At 39.1% G+C, this 22780-nt stretch overlaps 2 protein-coding genes across 7 annotated transcripts in view; one reads left to right on the top strand and one right to left on the bottom strand.

Moving 5' to 3' along the window:
- AMPD3 (adenosine monophosphate deaminase 3) overlaps positions 1-5573 on the top strand; it is a 35212-nt gene extending 29639 nt beyond the window's left edge. For both annotated transcript variants that reach the window (XM_084287857.1, XM_084287856.1), the window contains exon 15: positions 281-5573. In XM_084287857.1, coding sequence (XP_084143983.1) covers positions 281-457 — 177 coding nt within the window. In that variant the 3' untranslated portion in view covers positions 458-5573. The remainder of the gene's footprint in view (positions 1-280) is intronic.
- Positions 5574-7110: 1537 nt separating this feature from the next.
- Positions 7111-20795, bottom strand: RNF141 (ring finger protein 141). Of its 5 annotated transcripts, none has more exons than XM_084288423.1 (6): positions 20656-20795; positions 18811-19007; positions 16969-17077; positions 15733-15914; positions 12640-12747; positions 7111-10144 (listed from the first exon to the last, which is right to left on the bottom strand). In XM_084288423.1, exons 2-6 carry the CDS (start codon positions 18990-18992, stop codon positions 9994-9996), a joined length of 732 nt encoding a protein of 243 aa, XP_084144549.1. In that variant the 5' UTR covers positions 18993-19007; positions 20656-20795; the 3' UTR covers positions 7111-9993. The 5 variants fall into 5 exon arrangements, with proteins under 5 accessions (XP_084144549.1, XP_084144551.1, XP_084144553.1 ...); XM_084288425.1 differs by having other exon boundaries at positions 18811-19010; positions 20656-20731; XM_084288427.1 differs by lacking the exon at positions 20656-20795 and adding an exon at positions 20271-20401.
- Positions 20796-22780: the final 1985 nt, after the last annotated feature.

The raw sequence follows: 22780 nt of genomic DNA, 5'->3' as shown, positions 1-22780 counted from the left end.
TTGACTTCTCACTTGAAAGACATAGTAGTGAAGACTAAACACTAGTACAAAGGGTTTTAGCAAGCCAAACTAAATGTGCTGCTGACAGTAAATTATATGTATAAATGTTGACTTTAAAATCTCCAGAAGTGGTTAAGACCCTGATGTAAAGGTCAACGGCCAGCTGGTTAAAGTTGCTCCTTCCACTTGTACTGGAATTGTTCAACTATATATTCAGTTATGCAATAAATCACAACAGTTGAACTGATTTTTCTTCCTTTATGTTTAATCATGTTCACAGGAAAAACAGAAATTCTTAGGGTTGAACTATTGTAAAGAAGGACCTGAGGGAAATGACATTCGAAAGACAAATGTTGCACAGATCCGGATGGCTTTCAGGTATGAGACACTGTGCAATGAACTTAGCTTACTATCTGATGCTATGAGAACAGAAGAGATTTCTACTCTGTCAAAGTAGTTACAAACTCAAAGAAGCCAGAACATTTCATTCCCAAGCAGGATGAGATGCTAATTGAATCATCTGTTGTTGATGCTACCAAGACACAACTGAACAGTATGGAGAAAAATAGAGTAGCTATGGAAGGCAAACAGCATTTGCTGCTTTCTTTTACAGCATTATTCTCACTGCAAAAATTTCAGTTTCTACAAACAGTAGGGTTTGTAAGACTGCTGTAAATATTAGATGCAAACTCAGAATTATGTATAATTTGTTTCGTACAGTCCTAACTGTGCATTATATTGTAGCTTGCAAAACTGCAGAGATTATAGATAATGCATCTGTAAGATGCATCATAGGATACTGCAGATGCTGACAGAATACATGTACATGCACCTGTTTTTGTCCTGCAAATCTCAGTAGCAATCATGGCATTTACCAATTGGAAGTTTAAACTTCCCTTTTACTCACTAGCAGATTGTATGTTGTGTATAATTTAGAGGCTACCCTCTCATTCTGGAATGTGTCCTGACACAATTTTTACCTTAATGCTTCACCAGTTAAATTGGAAAACAAGAAAAAGCAAAATTTGGTAGTCACATTTAGTGACAAATTAATTGTTTCCTGTTGTCATGTAGGATATCTGTGAAGAACAGCAGATTAATGCTCTTTAATCTAATAGGTAGAAAACACGGTGTCAAAATTGTCACTACTGTACATTGTAATAAGAAGTGTAATTACATTATGAAACCTTTGTCTTGTAAGTTGAGAACACTTTTTTATTGCTTTGTAATCAGAATATGTGGGTATGCCAGTTCCAATTACTTGAAAATTTACGCAGATAATTTTGGTTGCATGTAATGAGAAATTTTTTACTTGAACAAAGGAAGTGTTCTTACAAATCAGTGGTAGAAACTTCAGTCCTGGGTTCTGATCCTACTTCTGATGTCTTCTTACAAATTTGTGTTAGTTTTTACTTTAGTCAATTACAGAGTTGAATGAGAAGTCAAACGATTTATACAGCGCTACCCCACTTGAAAGAGGTCATTTCAAATGTGAACTTACTATTTATGACAGAGTGGTTAGTAAAATAAATACAGCTACTGCAGTATTTATCACTTTGATTCTTTTTGATTCTTTTTTCTATTTGAACATCCTTCTTAAGACAAAGCTTCACTCAGAAAGGAGTAGAAGTAATATTACAAGGTAGTATCTCCATATAGTAGAAATTACAGGTAGTTTCACACCAAAAAGGATTTCAAGGCTAGGGGCAAACAGAGGATGTAGATGCCTGTAAATTCAATATTACACTACTTCATCTGAAGGCCTGTAGTCCATAAGCTAAGATCCTCAGCCTACAGTTAGAGACCTGGATATCTAAAACAATAAACTGGGAGGTTAGGCATCTTAGAACAGTAATTCAGAACTAATGTGTAAAAAGCAAATAACTAAACTTAGTCAATTAAGCCTTAATAGACCTAGAACCTTGCAAGCTTTTACCACATCAAATATCTCATGCCACTCAAGTTTCTTGGGCCAGGCCCTTCTCTTGGACACCTACATCCTTCCTTTCAGGAGCAGATCAAGTCTTACTTTCCCTTGTAAATGCAGACAGAAGGTGTGTTGGTGGTAATACCTAAACTAAACAACCCAATGGTATAAACATATGTATTTATTGAAGACAGGCTCCACAGGCTGTAGGATCTGAAAGCAATACCTTCAAAGACAATTTCTTTTTTTTTTTCCTATGTACCTACTGTCCTGAATGGTGATTACAGGAAAATAGCCAAGTGAGGGAAGGAAGAATTCCCTCTCATGGCCTGTAACTGTACAGACCTGTAAGAGCCCCTTAAGAGAAATTAACCTGAAAAAAGACTCTTAGGAAGCAGCCTGGAACTAAGGCTGCTGCAGGGTGCCCTGGGGAACAGGAACAGACTTTGTGTCATTCAGGGAGCTGCAGTGTTGGCAGGGATAGAAGATGAATTCTTTGTCCAAAATATGGTTGCAGGCAGGTGGCAGAATTGTCCTGAGCTCTTCAGCCATTTAGCCTAAGGTCTCATTGTTCCACTAGTGCCATATGTTTTTTTTAATTCCTCATGCAGCTAGCACTGCAAACTAGTGCTATATTGTTCAACTGTGTAACGTAACGTTGTTCTCTTAATCAACAATACCTATTGGCCTCTGTTAGAAATTTCTAGAAGCTCACTTAACAGATGTGGAAGGATGTGGAACTCGTGGAACAGGTCCAGAGGAGGGCCACTTAGATGATCGGAGGGCTGGAGCACCGCTCCTATGCAGGAAGGCTGAGGGAACTGGGCTTGTTTAGCTTGGAGAAGAGAAGGCTCCAGGGAGACTTCATTGCGGCCTTCCAGTACTTGAAGGGAGCATCTAAACAGGAGGGGGAATGCCTGGTTACATGTGCTGGTAGTGATAGGTCAAAGGAGAGTGGTTTTAAAGAAAGATGGGAGATTTACGTTAGAAATTAGGAGGAAGTTTTTCACTCAGAGGGTGGTGAGACACTGGAACAGTTTGCCCAGGGAGGTTGTTGATGCCCCATCCCTGGAGGTATTCAAGGCCAGGCTGGATGCAGCTCTGGGCAGCCTGCTCTAGTGGCTGGCAGCCCTGCCTAGACAAGGGAGGTTGAAACTAGATGGTCTTTAAGGTCCTTTTCAACCCAGGCCATTCTATGATTCTATCATAATGCATTATCAGGATTCAAGAGTGTAATTTTCTTACAATGGTCTGAGTGGTTACAACCTTTTTTTGGTACCTTTTGGTAAAATGCAGAAGTCTTGTCTTCATTAGTACAACATCCTAATATTATAAACATAACATTGTTTACTTGAGAAAAGCAAGCGTATCCACTCTGATTCAGCAACGTGTTTTGTTTAACAAATTTAACTTTCAAGTATTTTTCATCTCAGAATCATTGTTTTACTTGAGCTGCTTCATCTAAGCATTGCTGTTACAGCTTCTTTTGTCATTTTTTATTTTTTTTTTTGTTTTAGTTTTCTTGGCATTATACTATTGTATGTTCTACTACATGTTCTGCTTCCCTGACCTCAGAAACATCTGGTTCTAACATGGTGGTAGCTTTTCAAAACAAAACAATAAAAAAATCAAAAGACAAAACTATTTGAATCTTTCAGTATTCATTGTTAAGAGACACTAATGTGGATTTTTGACAATGGTCATTTGTGTGTTATTATTACCACACACTCTCCTTTCAGTGCATTCTTGGGTGATGCTTTTAAGCGTAAATTGAGCTAATAGTGTTATATTTAGGAAAACCAATGTGCATCCTTCCAGGCATCCATTACTACACCTCTTCTCGTCATCTTTCAATTTGGAAAAGGTTACTGATCCTCATGTTCCAGACCTTGAGCACTTTTTTTTTAAATTGCAGTTTTGTACTAGTGCGTTGGCTATTTCAAATAACCTTGCAATATTAGGATATGTATGTAATGAAGGGCAGATCCGGCGTTGGAGCGTTAATGTCATCTGAATTACTGTTGGACACATTTACTCAAATGTGAGCCTACTCAAATGAAATTGCTGAAGTAATTTCTTCCCAGACAGTGTTGAGATCCAACCTGGTTACACCACTGTTTACCTTACCCCGACAGAAAACAGAAGGGGACTAGAAGAACATCACTGTGGGTGGCGATTTGGTAGGGCGGGGGAGTGCTTCAGAATGGGAGAACAGCCTATTCTCATCATCTCATCGGTGTTAAGATTCAAACATTATTCAAGACTTCCTTAAATCTGGTAGCTCAGAGTATTTTACACTGTCACCTAAAATGGTTAATTATGGTTATTTGGTATTTGAAACATATCCATTTGAACTACTTCTAGTGATGCTCTTCCATTTTCTTAAAGAACTTTAGCAGATTTAAGGCGCTTACTCTGCTACCGGGTAATGCAAGTCTTTCTTCATACCAGACCTATCTTACTTTCTCATGTATGTCACTGCTCTTTACTTGTGGCTAAACCTTTCCATTCTGGTTGCCTTGTTAACATTTTGGCCTGAAAAACGGGGGTAAAGGAAGGGATGTCTGTGAGAACTGCTTTTTCGTTCTGTGCCTGGGTTAAATGATGTTTATCTTTGGTTCTCGTGGAGGCATTAAACATTACATTAATAAATAAATGAAAAAATCTGGATAGTATTTTTGTGTGTGTGCGCCTCTCAATAAAATTGTGGCTGCTGAAAATCTTTGCATTTAAGTATAACTAAAAAACTGTAATATAACTGTTAGCATTACAGAAGATGAAACCAAAGATAAAGCATTACCACAGCATGAAAATTGGGAAAACAAAAACAAAAAACACAAAACAGCAGCGATAGATACAGATAATAATAAGCATTATTTAGAAAAGGAAGCAAATGTTTAGCTCGTTTAAAGCAACCCAGTGTTAATGAAAACCAGTTATGTTGATTTATCCCAGCAGAAGACCTGGCATTACATCCCAAGGTGAAACTGTATTGCAGGGCTACCAACCCTGTATCTTGTCTCCGTGCTCATCCAAAGTGGAAATCTGGGTGGGGCATACTGCAGCTCTTCTGATACTGGAGCCTCAGCTTAGTGCTAAAGTATGAGTCAAAACAACTGAATTTGGGAGCAGGAAAGCAGTTCTGAAACCCACAGATGAAACAATTTAAGCACACAGAACAGTCTTATCTGACCAAAAAATAAAAATAAAAAAAATCAACCAACAAAACCAAGAAGTCTATAAGTGACAAACTGAAATAAATAGTTAATAGCAACATTAAGATTCTGCTGCAGTAAAGATGACTTCTGAGGGAAAGAGTTTAACACAAATCACTTTTTTCAGTAGAAAATAAAGATTTTGCAGAGGAAAATTAAAATGTGTCTCTCTGTACAAACCCTTTGTTGCTTTTTTTGAACAAGCTGGTGTGCATTAAGCACAAGAGTAGCAAATTTGGAACATATGTAAATGATTAATGAATATTTCTCTCCTATATGTCTCAAAACATGAAATACCAACATTAAGCATATGTACTATGTATATATATATGTACTAAGTAAGTGTGAAAAACAACACTGCTAATGCATTAAGCATTAACTATGGCTAAGAAGTATCCTCCCACATGAAAAAACACTTTTTTAAGGTCTGTTACAAAGTGTGGATGCATCCATTAGTGTGGATGCATAGACTTCTGTACCAAAACCCTACCTGGTTCTACACACAAGCGAACTCCTGAAAGGGAAGTTTCTGGCTAACTTTAGGTTCATTCATAAAAATACTGTGTATTTCCAAATATATTAAATAAATAATTTGAATCAAAGAGAAGTGCTCATTTGATTACCTGTTGAATAGCATTCTTCACACCACCAGCCTTAACATGGGGCACAGTTCCATCCACATTCCCCAAACACTTTTTTTTTTTTTTTAAATTCACACCTATGAAGCTTATGCACAGAGCTCAATATTTTACCCTCAATAGCTAGGTTAGCAAGGTAAGCAGTCACCCACCTCCTAATGCATGAATGGACATCTCAGATAATAAAAGTGAAGAACTTGTCAAATCCATTACAGATGTAACATTGATAAGAACAAGGCTAATTTACAGCAAATTGCGTATCTGGTGACAGAGCTCTGGGGTTACTTGAGAAGACCAGTGTATCAGTCACATTACTTTCAGCTACATGGAGCAATAGGAAAAGAAGTCTTTAAGGTATGTTGCTGTACGATAAAAATGAGGCTTTAGAAGACAAGCATCTGAAGAGATGACTAGAAAAAAATCAGTTTTCTAATAATTTTTAAGAAATGCGCATAGGCAGAATTCCAGTCACCACTTACAGCAGGTGAAAGTAAAACTTTATGGGACCTTATATTCAAGAGTGGTTTAGCAACAGAAAAGCAAAGTACAGAATTCATTACTGCAGTCTTAGTCATGATATAATTTCTTCCATTACAGACCACGTGTATTTAGTACATGCAGAACTAAAGGGCAGATGTCATGTCAAGATTTCAGGGCAGACAGATTAACGTATGGTTCCCAATCACATTTAAGGCACCCCGAGGAGGCTGCTGATCCAGGGTTCAGCAAGGCACAAAGTGTTTTAAACCTACAGCACAGAGATCTCATAGTTTGCTTTGTGATTCCAGAACTAGGATGAATATAGATTAGAAAGCCTTTATAATTCTGCACAGAATTCTCTTTAAAAGGAACGATATACAAGATAAATATACCATTTACCACTAAAAAATAAACATGTATGTCACATTGATTTGATGCCTAATCTTCAAACATACTAAATATAAACATTTTTTTATTTTTTTTTTTACCTACCTCTTGGTGTCTCTGTCAACTGTATGTTTTGCAGTTGTTAATTTCCTGACTTGTTTATGAATTCCTCTCTCATTTCTCACTTGGCTTCCAAAGATCCAAACAGATAAACCAAACGAGTAGACAGAAGCAACACTTACATCAATTATAGATTTAAAAAAATAGATAGATATAAAAAAAAAAAAAAAAAGTCAAATAAAACCCAAACAGGCGAAATCTGAGAAGAAAGGATTTTCCCACCTTATCATTCTTAAACTTTATTATCAAAAACACAATGGACTAGCTTGCATACAAAATAAATCACAATTCCTTGAAAAAAATAATCCCCCCCCAAAAAAAAAACAAAACCAAAAAATCCTGCTTGATACTGTCCTTTTGAGAAGTAGAGGTTTGTTTCCACCACTGCAGAATGTTTGTTTTTTTTTTTTTTTTTTTTTTTTTTTTGAGAAAAGTGAAGAAACAGTGAGTCCTTCTGCAGAGATGCATTTAAGCTACCTTGCTAATATCACACTTTAACATTTGAGAAACCTCTGACTCATTATGACATTTAACCATACCATCTGCATGACGGAATTGGATACAGATTAAAATTCAGTTTCCAGACTTTTGTGGTATTAAAGCTAAGAGATTCTTCAAGCTTGATATTTCTTCCAAAGTAACTTTATTGCACAATTCATACACAAATTTTAATATATTGGAATGTACTTAGCTATTAATACAATCTATAATACTTAAATTATATTTTCACTTTAAATCTGTAAGAAATCTTCACTTTAGCACAAGAAGATTCAGTTCTAATGCCCTCCACCTATAGTTATTCATATTAATTCACATTTTAAGGTCTAGCTTCTGGAACACACTGCCATGTCCCTGCCAGTGTGATTCCTTTTCCAAAATTGGTTGCTAACTATATTTCAGAATAGGAAATACCAACTGTACCAAATTACTATTTTTTCAGTGTTAATATACCTATTATCCCATCTAACATACAGTACATATATTTTACAAGGCACACATTACGGTACCTACATCACAGCAGTGTGAATTATAAGCAACTTAATTAAAAAAGCTGTACAGAATACAAAGTTTACTTTTCACTATTTAATTATTTTTTGCATAATTTTATATTTTATATTGTATTTGCAAGTGTCATTATGCTACAATTAACCTGTTTGCATTCATTACAAAATTATATTTTATGAAGTTCATGTAAGTTCTCAGCAGGAAGTTAACTTATAAAATCTCAGTTTAGAAGTACAATTTTCAAAATACTTGAAAAATGAAGTTAGGTTGAAGCAAATTTAGATGCTTTTTCTGTTCCAGTGACATAAAAAAACCAGCTTTTAAAATTCAAATGCGACTTTAAAGTCCTTAATATGGAGTAATGCAAGCTCAAGAAGCAAAATGAAACCAAACTGGAATGTGATTACAACCACTTGTGAATATTTTAGTGGAAAATCCCTGACTATTATAATTTTCAGCCCAAATAACTGCCCTTATGTAACCAAATAGTCCATATATATTCTGAAGAATACCTCATTGATATCAAAGGATTAACAAATGGGAAAAAATAGTTCTAAAATGGTTCTAAAAATAGTTCATAAATGGATTTTTAAATAGTTAAATAGAGATTTATACATAAGCCATATTGGCTTTTAGATGATAACCACAACAGGAGTATGTTGCTTATCTGTCTAAATGTTTATTATAAACTTGACAACTGTGCCACAAGCCAAACTTAAATGGATGCCCTATGATGTGCATATTCCTTAGCAAATAGAAGTATAACAGAGGAATTCCCCAAATTTGGTCATTGACATAATTCAATTATTTTTAGCCAATTTAGAAAAGTAACCCAAATGTGCTTATTTGTGTGTGTACATACCTTGCAGTTGAGAACTACTCTCTGATAAAAGGCCTTAGTCTTATGGCATCATCAAATTTGAACAAGTACGGCAATTAAAAATACAGTCTTAGAATAAGCAAGATATATGCTGATATTCCCTCAAATGCTACAGTGGAGTAGTTCTCAACAGCCTCAGGTTAAAAGAGTTAAATATATTCATTAATTCATTCTTCACAACAGCAGTTGGTTGCCACAATATTATTTAAGCCAGAGAGGCTTAAGATTTGGTTTCCTGAATACTAATGATGACAATTTGTTTTAGACTATCTAAACCCAGCTCTTTAAAAATTTAACTCTGCTAGACAGAAATACACTGCTGAACTCCAGTCATAATGTCCCTTTTCCCACATTGTCACATGCATATCTCACTGCAAACATAACTATTATCAAAGTAGAAGATTCTCTCTGCTACATAAAAGCATATTGCACTTGTAGATAGAAAGCACAGCACCTCACTTAGATTATCACCTTGTAATCCTCAGTATACCTAGTTTTATCACTTGGAAAACTTAGGAGAAGCAAATAAAACCACAGCATCAGACTAAACTGCACCTTAACTGCTAATTCAAATAACGTCATTTCTTTCAGATATGCCTGTTTAAAAGTAATTGTGGCTGTTCCTGATGAAAAAAATACAGAAAGTGGTTTACTTTTTTAGGATTGTGTGTGAAACTTTTATGTTTTCAAACTAATGAGACTATGCTAAATATCCAATTAAAAATAAATACTCTAAGAGATTATCTAGTTAGAAGAATAACGGTAATTAATACTAAAACTTGTAGCAGAACAGATAGAAATCGGTATCTGTTAACTGTAAAAACAGCAAGACTGGCTACTGAAGAATAGGCAATGTGACATTTTCAAGTTTCAGCAGTAAAATTTCAAATCAGTAATCACTAGTCCTAACTCATCTTTATTCATATTTGTCATGAACCTAACAGGGACTGCTTTTAAGGAAAAGAACTGTGAGGTCAATCCATCTAACATGGTGTATCTTCAGTAACAGTACACCGTGATGTTCAAACAGCAGTTAGCAGTTGTAGCTGTGTTGTTACTAACAGCTTCACCTAGTAGTCAAATAGTTAATTAATATCAAAAGTTACTGTTAAAATAACTGTTGTTAATGGTTAAAGAATTCACTGAAAGTACAGAATAATAATTAAGACTGCAAACACATACACTGGCTCATACATCCTGTGTTTTAAAAGAGCAACATAGATCCACAGCAGCCAAGAAGAGAAATAAAAGACTGGAAGAATGGCAACAAGAGGTAAAACCAGATGTTCGTGAAAACAAAAGCTTCAAGTGCTTCCACTACCGTCAGCTTATTGACCAGTGTCAGGGTCTGTGAGGCTGGCCTGCCTCATCTACCATGTTAAGGATGTAAGTAGCAACATCATCTTCTGTAGGTGCATCTGAAACCACCCAAGAATCGCTTGCCCCAGTCACTTGGCGACGACAGACAGGACAGCTCCTGTGACGATCACTCCTGTCAAGAAATCCAGAGAAATAACTATTTTTCAATTATAATCTTTTTTCTGGCCCCCAAAACAAACAAACCAATGAACAACAACAACAAAAAACAACCCAGTGAAAACTTAAAAAATTATCAGGTTAATAGGATGAGACCTCCAATATCTTTTTTTGATTGTTTCACAAGTTTTTCTTTATGACAAAGATTTGCCAACAGTTCTGAATGGTGTCATGTTTTGAGTTTGCTCAGGCAAAACAGAATACATCTAGACACCTTCCAGAAAGTTTAAATGGTCTAAATTAACTCTTCCTATGTTTAGATATATAGCTGAGGTACTTCAAAAAACAGCCTCTGTAACCTTTCTGTAAAGAGAAAAAGGAATCCTTTTCCTAAATCAATCAGCCCACTGAAGTTTAGAATTGGCCCCTCAGAGTCCCCTTCCGCCCACTTACTCAGGTGTCTGAAGCAATTATGCTTCTAAGCTGTGAGCCTCTGTTATGTACCTAGGTTAAGAAGGGATGAACTTCAGAAACTGCAAACTAGAAAAGAATGGTGTAACTGGAGCTGAGTTCAGCTGATACATCAGCCATAGTAGAATATAATCCATTCTCCACCATGATAGCTAAAATAAGCCCTGCAATGCTGATGCTAAAATATTTTCCTAGAAAAGAGATGACTGACTATACTCAGAGATCCACAAAGCTTTACTGTTTTTTCTTGAGCACGTATTACAAAGGTAACTTCCTTGATAAGCCATTGAAAAAGACACAAAACAAGTCATATGCATTATGACTTAAAATGTAAAATCATGTGGATTAACTAGTCAAGTCTCCAAGAATATCTGTATCATCGAATGCTAGACTGCCAGAACACTGCCTAATCCCTGTAGGTCTTCTGTATGGCCAGTGGAGAGAGCTCCTCTCCTACAGAAAGCAATTTCTTGTTTTTCCAACAACTGATGTATCAGACAGACACAGAAGCTGAAAAGCCGTTCAGTTTAGTATGAGGCTGAACATATAAGGTACGTTACAGAAACATTTCAAAGCATTGCTATTAAGACTAAATTGTTTCCTAGAGAAACACTGATACATTTAGTACAATCACGCGATCACAGAATGGTTTGTGTTGGAAGGGACCTTAAAGGTCACCTGTTTCCAACCCTCCTCTCATGGGCAGGGATGCCACCCACTAGATCAGGTTGCCCAGGACCCCATCCAACCTGGCCTTGAACACCTCCATGGATGGGGCATCCACAGCTTCTCTGGGCAGCCTGTTCCAGGACCTCACCATCCTGAGTAAAGAATTTCATCCTAAAATCTAAACTAAATCTCCCCTCCTTTAGTTTAAAATCATTCCCCCTCGTCCTATCACTATCTGCCAGTGTAAAAAGTCACTCTCCATCTTTCTTATAAGCCCCCTTAAAGTACTGAAAGGCAGCAATGGGGTGTCCCTGGAGTCTTCTCTTCTCCAGACTGAACATACCCAGCTCCCTCAGGAGCTGGGTATCTTTCTTGTGCTGCAGGACCAGACCTGGATGCAGTACTCTGGGTAGGGCCTCAGTAAGGCTGAGCAGAGGGGGATAATCTCCTCTCTGTCCTGCTGGCCACTCCTCTGTTGATGCAGCCCAGGATGCAGTTGGCCTTCTGAGCTGCAAGCGTGCACTGTTGGTGCATGTCAAGCTTTTTGTCCACCAGCACCCCCAAAGTCCTTTTCCACAGAACTGCTCTCAATGAGTTCTTCACCCAGTCTGTGCTCATGTTTGGGACTGCCCTGACCCAGGTGCAGCACCTTGCACTCAGACTTGCTGAACCTCATTAGGTTCTCATGAGCCCACTTAACTAGCTTGTCCAGGTCCCTTTGGATGACTTCTCTTCATTCTGATTTTACCAACTGCACCACTCAGCTTGGTGTTATTTACAAACTTGCTGAGGGTGCACACGATCCCTCTGCCTGTGTCATTAATAAAGGTACCAAACAGCACCACTCCTACGACGGACCCCTGAGGGACATCACTTGTCACTGGCCTCCACTTGGGCATAAAGCTCTTGACTGCATCTTTCTGACTGTCGCCATCCAGTCAATTCCTTATCCACCGAATAATCACTCTTCAAATCCTCATCTCTCCAGTTCAGAGATAAGGATGTCATGTGGGAAAAAATTAGTAAATTGTATATTTGTTTCAAAGGAAAGCACAACACACAGACAAAAATTCCTTTAATAGCTACTCCCAAGATAAGTAATAAGATGGTCCAACTTACCTTCGTATCTGCATACTCTTAAAAGCTACTGTTTTTTCTTCAAAAAGCAGCTTTTCATGAGATTTGTGGACCATAATGTACCGGCATCAGCATATGCCCTATTTTTCTCTAGTTTTCAAACAACATTACAATGTTTTGTAATTAAACATTAAATTCTAAGCAACTAACTAAGGAATCTGTCAGACCAAACTGAAACAAGTCAGATAAGCAGTGCATACTATAAAATAATGAATAACCTTTAATATCTATTACCATTTGTCAATGCACTTCTGGCAGAAACTGTGAGCACACGGCAAGATCAAATCAGCACGTCCATCCATGCAGATGCAACATTCGTCTTCATCTGTCAATTGTTTAACCCTGCAGAAGAGAAGGCAGTATTTTCTCCCAGATGACAAGCAAGTTTCATATTTATGCCCTACCAAAGACACTAGTTACAACACTTTTCACAAAAATTACTGATGGACAGAACAGAACACCTGTACTTATTGATGATGAAGATGTAGTCTCGTGGATGAAGTAGTTACATCATCCCATTCTATGTCAGCAGGCACAACCTCAAGCTACCAACAAATAGCAGCAACCAAACTAGACTAAGTTAGAAAACACATTTATTTTTTTCTGTCATGTTGTACTTTTGGTGTTGCAAAGGGTTATGCAAATCCTTTTTCATATCAACAAGGGAAATGTAAATTGTAACTGTTACATATCACAGGACTGGGCCAAAGAACAGAAACACTGTTTACATTAAAGGCAGGGGAACAATCTGCTTTCCTTTCACAGACTGTCGGGCTGAAATATTTCAGAATGAACTTGGTCACATTTCCGTGTTCTGGCTTAACCCTAGGAAATGTGACAAAAGCACGCATGTTAAGAGGCTTCACTACTGGAGTGCATGTTCTAATTTGACATGCCATCAAAACACCAAGAGCTAAACAGCTCATAAGACTGAAAAGCATCCTCTTCACTTGCAATACACTCCCCACCTTCATGTTAAGATTTCAAGTCAAGTTACCCCAGCTTTTCCAGTTAAGCTTCCAGGTATTCCTGAGTGTGAGGGGAGTTCAAAACCTAGATTGCTCACTGGGCCAGATGCTTTCATTTTATCCATCTTCATTTTTTTTTTCAAATAACAGGTATCTGTATCTCAAGTTCACAACAACAGCATCTCAAATATTTGCATCACCAAGATTTCTAAAGCGTGAGAAGGTACAGCGAATCCTCAACTTTCACTGATCCGAGTAGGTATGATCCAACCAGTCAAGGCTCATATGCAAAACAGCTAGTTAAGTGTTCTGAAATTTTTAGGTTTTACAAAAACCCTGATTTGGGAATGCAGAGTAATTTTATTAACTGTACAGATTAGCCAGCTAATGAACGGTAACTAACATACTTTTGTTTTATTCTTCAGTAGGTTCTTGGATCTTCCTTTTCAATTTGGTTTTTGAGAAATTACTTTAGAATGCAAGATTTTTTGTATAAATACAGATGCTGATTCATGTACATCAAGAAGCACAGTTTCAAAAAAAAATAATACACATATCTTTTGATTCCCCACTGTGTTCTTTGGACTTGCTCCCTTTCATTTCCCTCCCCCATGCAGCTCTGAATACTACCCTTTGATAATAATTCAGTCATCGAGACTTGCTGGTATATATACACAAGCACTTAAAACAAAACCGATGCCCTATTTACAATGCTTCTGGAATTTAAGACAGCTATAGGACTAAGTTATTGCAGAAATGGCAAAATATAAGAACAATAAACTAAGGAAATGTTTTTCTCTTCACTATCAGAAGGCATAAAGCAGTTACGGATATTTTGGAATGCTCTAAATAGGAGCTGTATGTTTTAGAGAAAGAGGGTATCATTCCCCATGTAAGAACTTAAGATAAGAAGAAGAATGAAACAGATAATATTTGCTATTTTTGGACAGTGACAGAGCTGAACAATGTCTAAAGGTAACCAGAGTTTAGGCAAGTTGGAGGATACCATGGAAAAACAATTTCCGAGGTGCAAAATACTTCAACGTGCTTCAGGCTGTATTTTTCTGAATGACTTGAACAGCTTGGATAAAATACAGTTGGAAAATGCCAGCTCACTAAATCAGAGCATATTACCTCATTGTATTATAGAAGTATGTTCAATTTTTTTTTGTGATATTTGTCAGTAATACTACCTTAAGCAAAGAAGTTTACACGCACAGAAATAGGATGCTCATCTTCCCCATCTCGAAGTCTGAAAATGAAACTAATCTGGGAAACCTTATAGCTATTCATTGACTTTAGTAATACTTGAAGTTGTTTTCCACAGGCAACTGGTTTGCAGTTGTGGCAGTTTGTTTAATTAAAAGGCCATTTCTAGATATACATTCATCTTTGAAAAAGAGCAGGAAAATACACTTTCTTAAACGTGCCCCAAATTTGCTACCTGATACTAGCATATTAATAACTCAGAACAGCTAATAATTGAAGATTATTTGCTTCCAAATTTGACAAACAGGAACATGAACAAAAAGAGCATGCTCTGCAGGCCACTGGTTTACAAAAAAAAAAAAAAAAAAAAAAAAAAAAAGTGTGCTGTATTTAATGACAACACTGTTTACCCTGTTCTCAATCTAACAGCTGGAATATGACACTATGAAGAGTTAACAAGGTCAGTAACTCTACCTTACTTAAGACTAAGTTAGAACACTGAACTGATTCAGAAAGCTGGAAGTAAGGCATTATCACTAGCAACATTTCCACATCGGGAAAGGGTGAGCAGCTTCTTGCTGTTACATTCAATTTGAACTGAAGTTATTGCAGGTGTTGACCTCAGTCTTTTGCTTTTCCTCTAGTTAACAAAGCAGGATGTCAACATGTGTGAGACAGTTCACATTTTTCCAGTCTTACAAGTTAAATTACTACCACAATTGATGAGTTTCTAGTGGCAACAGATGGGAACTTTCACATGCCAAATTGTAGAAGAGGAAGAGAAAGTTTAAGTGGAACAATAACAAAATCTGTTTAAACAAACAGTGTCAAAATCCCTAGATTTGTAGCTGCAGCTGATTCCATTTCCTCCTGTTTCCTTATTCAGGAGATACAACATATACCATGTTTATATTAAAACTGACCAATAAAATGATTATCCTGAAAGCTAAGCCAAAAGAATTTTAACCAAGTTCACTGCAGCTCTCTTGGTACAAGAGAAGATGTGCTATTAATGCACACAATGATAAAGTCTGCATCTCCTAAGTACGTGCAGTTTTGATTACTATGTGTTTGCAGTTCAGGTTTTACACACAACTTCCAAAATATTTACGTTTTAGCTGTGGTCACAAACTTAAGTATATGAAAATACCTTCCCATCCATAAGCTGGCCTGGCACGATGATACAGACATCAAACTCTCTGCAGTTTCTTCAGAAGTACTGCCCTGTGCAAGAACTCCTGCTGCTTGACTGGTAATATCTTTGTAAAGCTGAACAAACTGATACAAGTTCAAGATTCTTGAAGCTTCCACGATCCCACTTGCTTTATTTACCTTAAGAAATAAGAATTGTTAAATACAGTTATGTATCAGATTTTTACTGTACATTTATCAAAATTATTTTTATGCATTGCAGCTCTCATGACAGTAGCCAGTTTCCCAACTGGCCATCACAGTGTTAGCAAATTGCAGTCCACTTCAGTAAGAGTTAGGATCTGAAAATACAGCTCTTCTCTGTTTTGTCTTGAAGAACAGTTAGGACTACGTTCCTGGGACAAGACAATTATCATCATTGCTCAGTTTTAAGCAAGCAGGGACATAATGCCTAAAAAATGGGTTAACCTTAAAACAGGGAAGAGAATAATCAGTCATTTCACATTTGAGCTGAAAATAGCTTGCAATGATAGTGGCCTTAATGAAAGCTAACAGCAACCAAAAATTACAAACTGTTCATTTCAAACAAAGTTTGAACGTTCACTTGGCTTGAACTGCACATTAAACTTGCTTAGTGGCTTCAGAACCATCTATGTATGTTATCTTGATAGGATTCACAGAGGAAAAATCTCATTAGTAAAAGCAACCTTAGTAAGTTTTGTCATGGTCTTCAAACAAGTAAATATTTAACATTTAGATTGGTTTTATAAGGAGTCAGGATATATACAGTTATGTTAGCTCAACTAACAATGCTCTGAATTGCTGGCTTACTTCATCTATTAAGGAACTATATGATTCCCCGTTTGTTGTACTCTTTGATATCCATGAATCATAGAATGGTTTTGGTTGAAAAGGAACTTTAAAGATCATTTAGTCCACAATCACCTGAGTCATCTCAAAAGTCACATGAATTTGTAATTCATGTAAGTGCTAGTAAGGCTGTAAGTGCACCATGAGAAGGTACCATTCCTTTAAACTTAGTCATGAAAGTTTTTTGTTAACCTGCTTTTTGCAGCAATCTAGACTTTTGATTTCTCTCAAATAATATCCGTGAATACATCACCTGTACCAAAATCAAAAACCTAGCAGGTGTTGGATTTTACCAGTGAAAGTGACAGTCCTCAAACATCTACACACAAAAACCCCTGCCAAATTAAATTTTCAGCAATCTTACTTTAGTACAGATTATCCGAACAACCACCTTCCAGAACGCTGAAGAATCAGAACCAGGCTGCACTTCAAATAACAGATGTTTGTCTTGCCCAGAAGCCAATTTTGCAATACTGAAATAAAGAAACATCAATCTAACGTTATGTGCTAGATATGCAAAGATCAGTAACCTCAGTTACTATAATTTATTGTTTACCTATGTGCTTTTTATCCTAGAGTAGTGACCTTCTCTGCATGTCATTCAATATAAAATACATAGTCCATTTCATTTTAAATTGAACAGTGAACCTCACAAAATGTAAGCATCCCTTACAGACATTTTAATTCAAATATATTTTCACTGATTATTACAGTAGTCACACAATCCTGTTATGCTATCTAGAAAGTTTATTTCCTTACCATGTGTGTATATATAAAAGGAAAGCAAGTACCATTACATGCAGAAAAGGTGTATTTTTGTTAGCATATAGTAATAATGAAGCAGTAAGCTTCAGGTGGACCTGAGATGATTTTTTTTTTTTAATGAAATACAGACACAATGGTCTTTCTACGAGAATCAGAACAAACTAAATTTACAGGCTAAAGTAAATGCTGTAAAGAACTACAAAAATTGAACAAGAACGATATTTTGGAATTAATTATACTGAAAAATACTTAGATTCTCAGGTGAAACATATGGTAACAATCTTCAAAATCCATCTACCCCAAATGTAGCTATCTGTTCTTGACGATGCAACAGACATTCATAAAAGCATGACATTGTAGAAGATATTTTTTTAAACTGAATACAACTCTGCATTATAGTTAAATGGCAAACGCTACCAAAACCCACACACAAAAAAAACCCTTTTCAGCAAAACCCTTTTTTCCACCTCGGCCCATTTTATACCATAAATACTCTGCTTTTTTGTTCTTTTCTTTTTACTGTCAATGTATCAAACAAAACGCATGCTATTAAAAAATCTTACTTATGCAGCCTTTTGTTTTGGATTATCTTGGTCACTGGTTTCAAATAGTAAAGCACATCTCATTTTTTAATGAGGAATGGCACTGCATGTCCAGAGACACAGAATCATTGAATATCCTGAGTTGGGAGGGACCCATAAGGATCATCGAGTCCAACTCCTGGCACCACACAGGTCTACCCAGAATTTTAGACCATGTGACTAAGGGCACAGTCTGAACACTTCTTGAACTCTGACAGGCCTGGTGCAGTGACTACGTCCCTGGGGAGCCTGTTCCAGTGCAACCACCCTCTGGTGAAGAACCTCTTCCTGATGTCCAGCCTAAACTTCCCCTGCCTCAGCTTGACACCATTCCCGCAGGTCCTATCACTAGTGTTTACAGAGAATAGGTCAGCGCCTTCCCCTCCACTCCCTCCTGTGAGGAAATGGTCACAAATATCTGACTCAGGTACTACCTTCCCTGGGTTGCTGTACTGCCTGTTTATAGGGCTCATATTGCTACTTCCTATCAAATGTCATGGGCAGATAGGACACAGCATGGCATCTTTAGGTGGTTGGTGGAGGATGGAAGAGCAAGGGTGACAGGTAACACAAAAAGACAGAGCTAAACATCTACCTCTTGTGAGCTTCTAAGAGAGAAGCGACACTGGCAGAAAGAAGAGTATTGGAGAAAAGTGACTTTAAGGAGGAGAAATGGCCTTGTATTTTAAGTGCATTACAACCATTATTATTAAGTGCAATTACAACCATTACAGCTTTAAGATCCAAAGGAAACATTTGGAAACCAGATAGGTAGTCCTGGCTTAGCCAGCCCAGAAGAATATATTGCACACAAGTTCTCTGTAGAACATGAAAAAGGAAGGAAACAAAATAAGGCTTACACATCATTAAGTTCAGCTACTCTTCCCAGAAATTCTTCATACGTTAGGAAACCACTTTCTTGAACCAAAGAGGCATGCTTTGCTACTTTTTCTGGCAACTTGTTCATTACAGTTTGTGTCTGGCTTGAAATTTGACCCATAGTGAAGTTCTTCACCTCAAATCCATAGCAAGAAGTTCTCATTCACTGGTAAAGCATCTGCTAAAAAGATTTTAAATAGTTACATTCACATGTTCTATGAATGGCTGCTCCCTTTCTTTCTTTTAATCTATTGCTAATCAGTCTAATTATTCTACAACACAACTTGAACAATAGTCGAATCAGAAACAAAAAAGAACACTTGCAAAAGACTGGAATGTAGCTTTAACAGCTCACGAAAAATAAATTATTTTGCTTATAGCATTACTCGTATTAAATAGAGATTGCTTCGCATGCATTTTTTTTAATCAACTCCAATGCACACATATAAATGCATCCAATGGAATGGAAAACAACACCTCAAGATTAGGATGATAATCTGTTTTTTCAAAAGAAAAAAGGTCGCGTCTGTGAAAGTCAGAACATCTGCAACTGAACGTATCACTGTATGTCTGCACACAGGCATTACGAGTTAGTTTTCCTAAGTCAGACTGACTTTGGCACCTCAATGAACTCTCATAGCATTCTTAAACTAAGTCAAGGAATCCAAATTACTATAAACCAATTCCAGAATCAGTGAAACTAGCCTAATCCCTACCTGCACAGAAGACTCAACTTTAGGGTGTATCACTGAACTCACTTGCTCAAACCTCTCCAGTATCAACTTATTTCAGTTTTAGCCTACACCCGTATCTTTTTCCCCAACAATTTTCACAAGGTTCTCCCCTGCGCCTTTTGATTCTGAAAGTATCTATTTACTCCCCTTGTTCACTCTCACCTAACACTGCTTCATGACTTCCCTCTATTTCATTTGTCTTGAGTTGTCTTTTTGTTTTAATGCAAATTAATTCTGTCTGTACAGAGCTTGTTGGTTGTAATGCCAACTATTAGTTTCACGCCTTCAAAGGACTTCTACAGAGGTCTGCAATAGCAAACTAACTGCAGAACAGCCCCAATTTTATACTGAAATGCTGAATGATGTGGTAGCAGCTACATTGCAAACCCGTTGTGAACAGCATCAGAGAACAACACCTCACCCCATGTGTACATAACGCTGCATTTGCCTACCAAACGCCCCAAAACATGGCGTACAGCTGCCAAGAGCTCGGCACGAGGGAAGTAAAGCCCGATAAGCACGTCCTTACCCCAGTGCTCGACACGTTACTCCCGCAATTCACCTAAGAAAGCAAATTTCTGATCTACTGCTTGACTTGCTATCGGTTTCTGTTCCCGAGCGGGTGTGCGCGCTGCACTCCCTCCTCCGCTGGTCGGGGGCCGCTCAGCACCGCGCTGAGCACCCCCCGCTGCCCCCCCACCCCGCACCTTCCCCTGGCGGCTCCCCGGAGCCCCAGCGGCCTTCCCGGCGAGCACACCGCCGCGCTGGGCTCCGGCGGCCCGCCCTGCGCCGAGCAGGCCGCACCGCGAGCTCTGCCCCTCGGCCCCGAGCAGGCGCCCAGGCCGCGGGAGCTCCCCCGGGGGCCCCGCCCGCGTCACGGCCGCAGCGCCCGCAGCTGGGGCGAGGCGGGACGGGACAGGACAGGGCAGGGCAGGGCAGGGCAGGGCAGGGCAGGGCTGCCCCGGGGCTAAACGGGCCCCGCCGCCCTCCCTTCCCCTCCCTTCCCCTCCCTTCCCTTCCCTTCCCTTCCCCTCCCCTGCCCTTCCCGGCGGGCGCTCCCCGGCTGCAGGCTCCGCGCCCCCGCGGGCTCACCGCAGCGGCCCGGCATGGCGCTGGGCGCTGGGCGCCGCCTCACGGCACCGGAGCGGGGCCGCTGCCTCCCCGCGGGCCCCGGCGCTGGGCGCAGGCGCGGGGCGGCGGCTCCCGGCGGCTCCCGGCCGCTCCCGGTGACGCCGCGCGGTTGCCAGGGCCGCGGGGGGGCTGAGGGCAGCCCCGGGCGCTGGGAGGCTGCGCTGCGGAGCGCTCGCTCTGCGGGTGGCTCGGAGCGCAGGGAAGGAGCCACCTTCCCCCTCCTGCCCGCCCTGCGCTTCCCACGAGAAAGGCAGCCCGAGGGCCGGCCGGGGGAGCCGGCTGGGCTTCCTGCCGCCCGGCCGCACTTGGCTGGAGGTCAGCAAACATCTGTGACCTCGGGGGGCAGGCGGAGAGGGCAGCCGGCAAGTGCCTGACACGGCCCGGGCTCCTGCAAGGCGCAACGAGGCACTCGTGTAAGGCACTCGAGAGTAACGCCACGCCTGGGACACTCACTGTGAGAATGACTGGTAAAGAAAATAAAAGCGAGACACAGCGTGGTGAAAGATTCCTCTTAAGTCTTGTGGTGCTGTCGGTTAAGGGGTTAGGGGCTTTTTTTTTTTGATAAGTGGTCTGGAAATTAAATGTTTCCTGTTTGCTTTGTAGCGGTATGTCCACTGCAGTTCTGCTAAAGCAAGAAGCTTTTGGACTAATTGTTGGGTGATTGAGTACTGTCTGTATAGACAGCATGAAACACAGTCTGTGGTGAGCGGCGTTCATACCTCGCTTTTATTACAGACAGAACAGTGTAGCAGCTTCACCTCAGCCCGCAGAATGGTGGCATAAACTAGGTGTAAGCAAAAGCAGGTTCTTTACACTTCTGACTAGGCCCAGGGAGAGGAGATGTACAGCAGCACCACGATGCTGAGTTGGGGCTGTTCCAGGAGGGCTGTAAAGCAGGATGCAGGGGAGCAAATCAAACCCTGTGCATAGCCACGCATCAGGGGGCAGGCCGGAATGAAAGCTGACTTTTTAAGGTACGTGATAGAAAGAGACATTCAGACATTAAGGCTTGAAAACTTAAAAATAATAATTTAAACTTAAAAATAATAAATTACGGATTTAAAAATAATAAAAAATAAACACTTCTGGAAACCATACCCCTTATTGAGATCTAAAACAGAAGCTACAAACGTCCAGCCTGAGGGAAATTAGAGAACAATTTTTTGAAAATTTTCAGGTGTGTATACGATGATCTGAGGCAAAAGAAAGTTATGTACCTCTGGAGCAGAGGTAACATTAGTAGAAGACAGGATAGATAATTTTCACACGCTGGTGAGAAAAAGAAGAAAGAAACAGAATAACTTCTAATCTCTAAAAAGTTGGAAAAGACAGATCATAAAGGGAAATCATAGTATGTCACAAAACAAATAATCCAAAATTACCTTGTATCCATTAGCAGTGACTGCATCTTTAAGCCCACTTGCTATTCTGATACCATCATGACAAGTGATGACTGTGGCTTTTCCTGACGGCATAATTCCTACTCTCTACTCTGTTCACATGGCATAGCATGCTTTCAGTGCACGGCAAGCAGAAGTGCATGGTGTTCCTACAGTACCTTGCAAGGGGAATAACTACTTAACTGATCAGGAAAAGGCTGTAACTAGTGCTTGCCTGTGCTGCAGATTTTTCTGTTGAAATTCCATGGATGGACTTCTAAAATAAGCAGTTTCTGGAGCTGTACTGAATCACACTCGCTCTGCAGCAGTGGTGGGCTGCATATCAACACAGCAGCCCTGTCTCTTGGAGCCATGAAATTTCTCTGAGCTATCAAGAAGAAGAAAAAAAAAAAAGAAAAAAAGGGAAGGAAAGAAACCAAACAACAACACAGCGATTCCTTTAAGTACGCTATTAGCATTACCCTGTAAGTTGCTATCAAGGGGAACATATAACCACTGGGCAAATATTAAATTTCTGTGAATCTAAAAATGGAAGTTCATAACTACGTATTCTAACTGTAGAAAATGCCATGTAAGTGAACAGTTTGCTTGCCATTCTATTTAAGACTTTTTCAAGCTACTTGATCTAAAAAGAAACTTATTTTGCCACAGCAACCTTTCACATATAAATACAGCTTGTCCAAACC

The sequence above is a fragment of the Netta rufina genome (assembly GCF_964035555.1).
Source record: "Netta rufina genome assembly, chromosome: 5".
Taxonomy (NCBI): Eukaryota; Metazoa; Chordata; class Aves; order Anseriformes; family Anatidae; genus Netta; species Netta rufina.
Note: the sequence above shows the minus strand (reverse complement) of the source record. Positions and strands in the feature narration are given on the sequence as shown.